Below are 10,274 nucleotides of genomic sequence, written 5' to 3' on the forward strand. Positions count from 1 at the left end.
AGCAGGAGTAGTGCCACCCCTAACTCCTGTAAGTCAGTTTTAAAATGCAATGTTGTTAGCTGCAGCTGTGTAAAAATGATCCATTGCAAGATTCCTGGAAATATCTTCCATGTGGGGTCAGTCACCTTCTGTGGGTGAGCATGTCTGTCATGGATGGGGGGTTTCTTTCCCCCCCATTTTCAACCATGGGTTTATTCCAGGAAATTTGAAGCCCAAACCTTAGGCTTTAAAACTGATACCGTCTTGGAATTACGAAGAATTTTAGATGTGTCCCTAAACTTGGCTTTTGAGTTTTGAAAATAATCTGTAATAGACATGAAGGTGATGTCTGTATTGGGGAGGTGTTATTATGAATCTGCCATGGAGCTCTTGCTCTGGTTGTCAGGTCCTAGATATGAAGGCCAGGAGCTGGGCTTCACACACTGGGTCTCCCTGCCAGGCCCCAGCACGTTTGGCAGGATGTCTTAGCTTTTCTGTCAGTCAGGAGGGAAACGCAGTTCCACAGTGCCTGGAGTCCTGTCAGAGCCAGGGTCTGGGGTGGTTCAGAGGCCAGCTGCCTCCTGATCGTTGTGCAAGAGAGCTGAGCTGCTCCATGGTGCCTGTGGCCTTGCAGAAAAGGACCCTGGTGAGCCTCAAAGCCCTCACTTGGAAGAGGAGTCCAGAGGTCCAAGTGAAGTTCCTCTGTGGAAGGAGACATTTTCTGCTCAGAGTAGAAAATGAAGGTTGCTAATGAGAATGTTAGTGAAATATTTTTGTCACATTCATTTCTATGGCTGTAGTATATTTCTTGGAAAGTAACCACCGAGCGAGTTAATTTTTACAGCAGGTACAAGGCATGATTAGGATTAAAGCTTGTTTAGCAGTTGGTCTCCAGCAGATGTTGTGTATAGATCAAAAGTGAAGATGCCAGAGCAAGAGATTTCCCCTCAAAACCTGTCAAGGGAGAACATCAATGGGAATGCTCATTTCTTGTGAGATTTTATGCTAATACTGTGTTACATCTGGCAGAAATAAGATAACTGCACCATTCTCACATAGGGTGTTTCATGTTCAGGAGAACTCAGCAGTTGCAACTAAGTTTTAGGAGAAAAAAAGGCTTTCTAGCATTGGTTTTTATCCTTGCAAAGATACATGTGAGGAATATGTAGACCTGACCACCTGGCTTAAATGCTTGCCTGTCATAACTATTAGTTAGATTGACTTCACATTTTGATCTTTCATAGAAATGTTAAGTGGTTTTTAAATTATTTTGGAAGACTAATTTTTTCCCAACTGTGTAGGAAAAAGGATTCCTTTTTTAGACAACCATGTATACATCTCTGATTTTTATCTAGTATTTCAGGTTATTACTATTCACATACATTCTGGAAAATGAGAAGGAATGGTTAATGAACCTTGTATATTTGATATTGTGTTCACAGAAGGTAGAACTATAGGGTATAGAACTCGATCCTAGTGCAAGAGATTTGGGTTGTTATCAACTAATATATGTGAAACACAGCTTTCTATAGTAACTGTGAGAGATGTGCTGATGGTAAAATCAAAGTGAAATATGCTAGGAAACTGGCTGGGTATTTTTCTTGCATTCCTAATGGATTGGCAGTCAGGAAGTAAAATGCCAGTAGAGCCCAGACTTTGTATTTTATTAGAATGGAACAAATAAGAGACTGCAGAATCTCCAAATTGCTTCATGTGTAAAATGCAGTACTAGGAACATGGTATCATAGCAAGTAAATAATTATTTATTAAGTTAATTATTAATTATTTGAGATCCTTAACTGAAAGTTCCTAAAGCAATTACCAGAAGTTCCACTATCAGAAAGCATTAAAAACCTCATATTTTTCCCTCAGAAGTGTTACACCTGTCAGGTTTGTATTTTAGAACAGCCTTATTTCCTATATTTCAAGAATTCGGTAATGGGTTTGTCATATTTTTCAGTGGAAATAAGTCATTATGAAACAATAACACTGACTTTTTTTTTTGAGGTCGACTATTACTCTGACTTTTTAATTTCCACTGCCTGTTTCCATGTAAATGTCACTGCAAACTGTATAAAAAGCTTCACTAAAGCTAGAATTAAAGTGGCTAGGACAAAACTTTAATGGGGAAATTGGTAAATAGTAAAGTGCATTATAATTACAAATCAAAAACATTTACAGAACTAGAGAGAGCATCTTGTTGCATAGAAGGTAGTACTCGATTCTGTACCTGAAACCACGTGCAAGATCTTTTAAATACTGGGGTTTTTTAATAAGACTGCTATATCAGATACTTAAAGGATTTATCGTTTCAGTATTGGACTTTTGAAGAAAATGTAAATGTTTATTTTCTATGAATTTGGTCAGAAATTGGAATACATCATTATAAAGGGCAAGCTGATGTATTCATTGCTGTTTTACAGATTTGCCAGGCTTTACAACCTATTCCCACATACACAGATAACCAAGTCAGCAATACTGCAAGAAAGCCAGAGCTAACAAACATTCACAGCCAGGCGATGACAGAAGACATTTTCACATTTAACCATTAATCATAGACATCCACATTTCAATAACTACTGACCTAGTACTGGTCAACAACACAGACCAGCCAGCTGTAGGCCAGTATTTTTCTTTTTTTAATTAAAACTTGGAAGAGCTGCAATAAAACTATTTCAAACAGTGCAGGCATTTTTCTTATTTGTTTTGAACATTTTTCATTTGATGAGTTTTGTCTCATTACATTTCATACCAGAAGTAACTTTTTATCCCTTCAGGCCAATGAAATGTTGTTCAGTGGAAGGAAGCTGACGGCGCAGGAAGCTTGTGCCAAAGGACTCGTCTCCCAAGTGTTCTGGCCAGGAACATTCACACAGGAAGTAATGGTTCGAATTAAAGAACTTGTCACATGTAATTCAGTTGTAAGTTTCCTTTATCTTCTTGTATTTTTATGATTAGATGAGTAAGAATTAATCTAAGTAGTACTGGACTGCATCTTCATGTCCTGGGGAAAAAAAAATTCTTCTCATGAAACAAGGACTGCATTATAATACAGCAATGTTTTTTGACAGATTTTTATGTATCTCTTGGGTTTGGGTTTTTTAAGGATTATTTTTAAAGTTTTTATCTGATTCTTCTTAACTACAGTGTACTGTGGCATTTGATAAGGAACATAAACTAAACCAGCATTGGATTTTATAATGTAATTTGGTATTAACATAGTTGCTGAAGTCCAGCTTACTCTAATGAACAGTATAAACAGTTGCCCTAATATCTGCACAGAAACACAGAAATCTTGAGTTAGGTTGAGTTTTCATTTAAATTACCAAGGAAATAAATATGTTGTGCTGGACTTTGTTTTATGAGTAAATGTAGTGGTTATGTGTGCTACTGGCAGTTGCACAAGATGGCATCAAATAGTGGTAATTTTAACTTTCTTCCAAGGAAGGTGTCGTACAAATTAATTGTTCTGTGCATTAGAAATTCTGAATTTTAAAAGCAAATTATTAATTTTCTAAACAGAAAAGACAAATTAGATCTTTTTTCAGTATTTTAAGTGCTCAAGAAATCAAGATCTGGCCACTTATTAGAGCAGTTTGGGATAAGAGTGTTATGATTATCCTTCACTACTATGGCCTTGCACTTTCCTGTAGTTGCAAAACCATATATATTTTTTCCTAGTTATTTTATGATTTTCATTATTTTCACACTTTTGTGCACTTTTAAATTGTGCTGGTATAAGGTAAAAGAAATTTTGTGGGATGCCACAAGGAAGATGATTATGAGAAACATTTCTTACAGTCATAGTAATGAATTGATAAGCTTAAGTTGATAATCAGCTCCAGCATTTGTCCACATAAACCTTTTCTGTGCCCATAGAAGCACCTGGGGTGCTCAGTTCTCAGGCAATACTAACCCAACTCCCCTTTTTTTCATTTTGGCCCAGGTACTTGAAGAATCCAAAGCTTTAGTACGGAACATCATGAAGGTGGACTTGGAACAAGCAAATGAAAAGGAGTGTGAAGTTTTGAAGAAAATCTGGGGCTCAGCACAAGGGATGGACTCAATGTTAAAATATCTGCAGAACAGAATTGATGAATTCTGATGAGATGCCCGTGACACTGGAATTGTATTTCTTGGACATCAGGGCAAGCAAAATAAGCCCATTTAAAAAACCCCTTATATAAACTAACCCCTTGCTCAGCTTGGGAACAGGAGTGGACACACAGCCCCCCTCCCCTTTTATTGTCAAGGGGTTTAAAAGTACTGTATCTCTTAAATTTGAACAAAACTCCTTTCTCCCTGATTGTTACATGCAGATGTATACACACACAAGTGTATGTGTGTGCATATATCTATATATGTCTTTTATATATATATATATATTTATATATATATATAGATATAAATGTAATATGTGTGAGAGTGTGTATGTAGACACACACACACACACACTAGGTTAAAAATGATAGAGTGCACTACCAAACATCTCTTTAAAAGCTCTAGTTTTTGTTATCTTTGGCTAGTACTGTATCAAATAGAGAATTAATTAAAAAGTGAATGGTGTTGCATTATTTTCTGTGTGGCAGGGAAGTCTGGAGTAATGCTTTTCTTTTTCATGAGAATACAGAATTGAAACGGGTATTAGCCAGCCCTTGCTTTCTCTGCCCAATGAGTCAGCTTAGAGAAAGGTTTTGTCTCAGAAGAAGGTTGAAATACCTCAAGTAATGGAACATTCTGAAACTTTGGGGTAAATAAACCCTATTATGCTTAAATCACACATATCCCCAAAAAGAGAGTGTGCTCAGGATTAATGCTAAGGAAACACTCTGTTATTTTTTGGGGGGGAGGTATGGAGGGGTGGGAGAAAGGGGCAGGAGTATGTCTGATTCTTACCCAGACAGCATGAAGAAACCACTGTCTCTTAGGGAAAGGGAATGAGGGAGAGCCAGAGGGAAATGGAAGGGGGAAGGAAGGAAAACAAAAAAAAAAAAAAAAACAACACAAAAAAGCTTGTTTTGCAGTATTAGTGAATCACTGAATATCTTATGTATGAATTACCTAAGTTATAAGTTAGTTTTAGTGGGTTTTTAAAAAGCCTCTCTGGATTGTTTTTTTGTTTGTTTGTTTGGGGGGTTTTATTTGTTTATTTTGGTTTTTTAATAACTACATAAGTGCTCCTGTTGCTGGGTGAAAATACTACTTTATATACAGTTTGGGTTTTGTTTTTGGTTCTTTTTTCCTATTTGCTGGTTTAATTGATGTATTACACCAAAAATGCATTTTATGTTCATAAATTTTAGGTTCACTTAGAATATATTATTTAATAAGTTAAAATTCTTTTGGCACACTATTAAGTAAAAAAAAACCTCTTAAAAAAAAAACTACCTTATATTAGATGTTTAATGTTCTTTGTCTATGCTTTTTTATTATTTGAAATATACACTATATGCAGTATGGTGTAAAAGAGTGCCCTGTGTAAATAGACCTATTTTGCATTCCTTTCAGGAGTGGTTATTGATTCCTGACTGCAGATATCTATTATTACTTGGGTATCTGTGCTTGCAATCTTATTGAATGTATTATGAAGAATGAAAATTAAATCAAACCTTATTTTTGTACAGTTTTGAACTTTTTACTTGGAACTGACCCACCTCCCCTTCCCAGTGGAGAGCTGTACAGTGTGTAAATCTGCCTTTACCTTGAATTGGTACAGTATTTTTGCATCTGTGGGACCTACTTCTTTGTTCTAGTAGTTTGAACTATATATAAACTGTACAATCTGTAAAGTTTTTATAGAATAAATATTCAGCTGTGAAAACTGGTTAAATAAAACTAATATTTCTTAACACATTTTAAATGTGGTTCTCTCACAGAGTTGTCTTTTTGAAAGACACTTCCATTCTAGTTTTGAAGTTGCTGAAACAAATCTTGTAACTTAGAGGCTTTAATATTTGTTTTATTTTGTTTAAAAAGCTCTTAATTCTTTCAAATTAAAACTTGAATATTAATTTATTGATGTAAATTTTATGTAAGTTTTCTCTAACAGGAGGCAGATGGGAAAAGAGGACATAGGGAGTCATTCTGCTTTTAATTATTTTGTTAGTGTTCAAACTAATGTTCAGTAAATGCTTTTTTGCAATCTCTTAAAAAAGACTGTTTTCCTTACAATAGTGGGGGTTAAGTTAGAATTCCTTGGTTGAATTTGATTTTAGTGAAAAGAAGAATAAAAGACACCTTTACCTATGAGTTCTGTAGTGTCAAACCTTTTAGAGTTCAATTTGTATGAAGATTGCTTTTCTAATACCTCTCAGGCCATAGTGTTCATATATATATATATGTATTCATTCATATATATCTGTATTAGCTGGGAGGGATTATTTATGCTTTCCTTAAACATGAAAGAATTGTTACAGTGAAGACATTTAGAATTAAATCAGTTGAAGGTACAGGCAGTTCACCTGAAAAAATAATTCTACTTAATTCATTTTTTTTGTGTTGCTATCAGTCAGGCTGTTATGCTGCCTACAGTTTGCATGATAAAATGGGAATAATTTATTGACTGTTTTAAATTCCTGACTGGAAAACGTAACTCAGGCCACTTCCTATACACCGTCAGTAACTAACTTGACACTATTAACAAATCATGTTGTCACGCATAAATAGTACACACCTTTTGTTGTCCATACACTGGACTATGGGAGTAATGTTTCTTCAGGAAAATACTGTCCCATGCTTTTGATGTGTGTGAAGGTTGCAGTCAAGTCTAGTTCAGTCTCTGCAAAGCCATAATAGAACAACAACAACAGGAACATTATAGACTTCAAACAACAAGCAAGAAAACCTGAGAGATCATAGAAACTGGCTTAAGACATTTTTTTAAAGAGTGTTTTCAAGGCTTTTCTTCACAGAAGAGACAGGTCTTTGTAGAGCCTGATTCATTGCTGATGCTTGTACTGTTTTCCATGAATTTGCAGTACTGCATACATTACCTAACCTGAAGCATCAGATTTAGGCTTTGATGACTGAATCCAGCCATAGTCACACATGTTCTCCCAGACATGTGAACTCTGCAGCCAGCATTTCTTGTAAAGCTCCAGATTTGGGGTCACAGCTTCCCAGAAGTACTTCGAAACGGGTCTTCTGTGTTAATTCTGGTGTAAATTTGGAGGATTTTGGAGCAGCACAAATTGTTAAACCCATGTGTAATACAAGAACTTAGAAACAATATCTTTCTAAATGACTGCCAAGAGAACTTCCATAGGAGATTTTTTTTTTAACAGAAAGTTTCCTGGTTTTCCTCCTTCAGGTATGAAGACAAATCTCCTATTTATGTGCCAGTGTCTAGTCAAAGGCTAGCAGAATTAAGAATAATGGTATTGGAATATAAAATTCAGCTAGTTTTATAGCCTTGGTCATTCCTGACCCCTGCATCTCCTGTCAAGACTATCCATTACCCTGACTGTAATCACTACTACACGATTTGCTTAATTAGTTATGGAACATAGAGACAATCTGTGAGGCAACTGGCTGTGTTGGTGCTGAAATTTAAAAGTAGCACAGGAGCCTTGATAATGCAGTGTAGGAGTCCCCTCCATGAAGTTTGATTTCTCTTTCTGAAATAGGAAACAACAGCCCAGGCACTACCCAAAACAGCAAACTGATGAGCATTGGCCACTGGACTGCACTAACCACTTTCCCCATGGAAGTTCTATCACATTCAAATTTGTTTTTGGAAGTAAATAAGAGAACTTTTCTCCAGATAGTAAATAGTAGCAGAGACCCATGGGCTGAAGGTACTTGGAGTTGTTTGAAAGCCACCTGTGTGCACTTAATCCCACCTTCTGCTGATGCTTTACTTCCAGCAGAAATCAGAGCAAGGTCTTAACCTTGTCAAGTAACCTACAATATTTTGGGATAATCTGCAGATCCACCTACCTGTAGATTTTTTCCTGTGTTTGCACTCCCTAATTTGCATGAATTCGGGATTTGAAACAGTTCCTCTGAGCAAGTCCTCTACTGGATTGATAACATTGCTAAGAGACGCTTTCCTGTAATTCAGAAGCTGCACCATTATTATTATGGAAAAATGCTCAGGTGAATTAAATTACCTATTTAGGTGGGATTCTTTTCCTAAAGTCAGGGATACTTTGAAAGAATAGAAAAAAACACATAATACTGAGCTATAAATTGCTTAACTTTACCCAAACAGTGGATAAAACAGGACTTCAACCAGTTAGGGAATGAGGCAGTGAACAAAACATTTCTGCCAAGTGGACAGGTAAAACTTACTTCAATAAATGGAGCCAATGCTCTACCTGGGTTTGTTGCTGGAAGTTCAGTCACTTTCACACTGGGACATGACAAGTGTGCTTCAGAGAGTATGAGGAGAGTAGAAGGGAGGAAATGCCCCAACTCACTCATAGCTTGCCACATGATTTTCCATCAGAAAGAACTGCCACTAGCTGTCAACACAGGCTGTTACCAGAACTTGCAGCAGAGTCAGAGTTGGCAACCTTCAGTCATGGAGCTCAGGTCTACTGGAGATGGGACACTGGTGGGTTTGCCTTTCCAAGGAAAGAAGTATCTGTTAGCATCTGTATGGTACATCATGGTCCTGCCTTGTACTGCCCCTCAGATTTTTCTAGAAAATACTCACAGCCCTCTGCATTTTCTTTCCTTACTCGGGGATATGACTGAAGTCATGCACCAAGCTTACTAACAAGCAAACCCTAAATATAATTATCTCTTGAGGTACTCACAGGATGAAAAGCAGTTTGATGGGCGAAGATACCGAAGTGTGATGGAAAATGAGAAGATGGTGATAAAATTCTGGTCCTCCTCATCCCTTCTGCACAGGAAAAAATACAACAAATAAGCAGAATTAGAAACCACCAAAAAACAGTGTGTAGGACATAAAAGGAGCTACAGAAAGAAGTAGAGGAGTGGCAGCTGTTCTCCCTGAAACCCTCAATTCTGGAAGAGCTACTGTTGACAAGAACATCAGATGGACATATACCTGTTCCACACAGTCTGGAGAACATTATCAGTACCTGTGTAATCTCAGATTTTGAGTCTCACGTCCTCATAGGGGACTTCGACCACCCTGATATCTCCTGGAAGGACAACACAGAGAAGGGAAGGCTCAGGCAGTGCAAAGAGGATGGAGCCAGGCTCTTTCCAGTGGTGCCCAGTGACAGCGCTAGAGCGGTGGGCACACACTGAAGCACAGGAGGCTCCCTCTGAACAGCAGGGAACACTTCCTTTATGTCAAGCTGATGTGAGCACTGGCACAGGTTGCCCAGAGAGGCTGTGGAGTCTCCAGTGTTGGAGGTACTCAAACTCCTGGGCGCGGTCCTGGGTACACAGCTCATAGTGGGCCAGCTGGAGCAGGGGTGGGTGGGACCACATGATGGCCAGAGGTTCCTTCCAGCTTCTGCTGTGCTGCAAAAAGAAACAAACCCCAACTTGCATTCATTTTCCAGTTCTCCAGTCATGATCACAAACTTCCTCTTTGGCTTGGACTGCAGGGTCATCAGGCTCTGGATCACCGCAGGTTTTAGTCTTTGAGAACCCAACTTCTGCTGGATGATACCAGCTCACCCACAGCACACACAAGTACAGCTCAACTCACAGGAGTGAGCTCAACTCATTTCAGTAAAACAGGGGTCATCTTTACCCTACCTTGAAAAAAAACAAAAAGAAAAGTTATCAATGCAAAGAAAAAGAAATTTATTTCCTCTAGGATAAACAGGATTTCAATACTTAACCGAAACAAATCCATGCCTTACACCTGGCACATTGCTTTGGCCTCAGCAGCTCCTTGAAATTTTACATTGTGTTCCAAATTCTGCCTCAATCAATGAAGGTGAACCCAGCCAGGCAGTCTGGGTTCATCAGTCTGAAGCAGAACCACGTGGACTACCCAAGGAGTGGGTAGTGTGAGCCTTTAGAGCCACTGTAACTCGTCTGTTCCACATGGTCTGGGTACAACTAACTAAACACTCACTACAGAGCAGCAACTGTGCAACTCTGCAGGGTGAGAAATCAACTCATAATGGTCTAATATGTCATGGACATATTTTATGAAAAGTCCTTTTGCTAGGATTTCTCCTGAGAAGCTGAGAGGCCTCAGAAATGAAATGTAATCAATAATTATCTGCTGCTGTGGAATGCAACAGGTGCACCTTTGGTTGGTCTCATGTGGCTGTTTTTAATTAATGGCCAATCACAGTCCAGCTGTCTCAGACTCTGGTCAGTCACAAGATTTTATTATCATTCCATGTCTTTCCTTG

The 10,274-nt window shown here is 38.0% G+C and overlaps 1 protein-coding gene and 1 long non-coding RNA gene across 2 annotated transcripts in view; one reads left to right on the forward strand and one right to left on the reverse strand.

Annotated features, from left to right (window-relative positions):
- The window catches only part of CDYL (chromodomain Y like), a 63,696-nt gene extending 57,864 nt beyond the window's left edge, over positions 1–5,832 (forward strand). Inside the window, exons 8-9 of the mRNA XM_031060222.1 lie at positions 2,757–2,900; positions 3,926–5,832. Coding sequence (XP_030916082.1) covers positions 2,757–2,900; positions 3,926–4,084 — 303 coding nt within the window. The 3' untranslated portion in view covers positions 4,085–5,832. The remainder of the gene's footprint in view (positions 1–2,756; positions 2,901–3,925) is intronic.
- An 820-nt stretch (positions 5,833–6,652) lies between these two features.
- LOC115948324 lies at positions 6,653–8,765 on the reverse strand. The gene is made up of 3 exons (XR_004082154.1): positions 8,742–8,765; positions 8,298–8,546; positions 6,653–6,757 (listed from the first exon to the last, which is right to left on the reverse strand). It is a non-coding gene; the product is annotated as an uncharacterized LOC115948324 (long non-coding RNA).
- Between the last annotated feature and the right edge of the window lie 1,509 nt (positions 8,766–10,274).

Source organism: Geospiza fortis, unplaced genomic scaffold (genome assembly GCF_000277835.1).
Source record: "Geospiza fortis unplaced genomic scaffold, GeoFor_1.0 scaffold219, whole genome shotgun sequence".
Classification (NCBI taxonomy): domain Eukaryota; kingdom Metazoa; phylum Chordata; class Aves; order Passeriformes; family Thraupidae; genus Geospiza; species Geospiza fortis.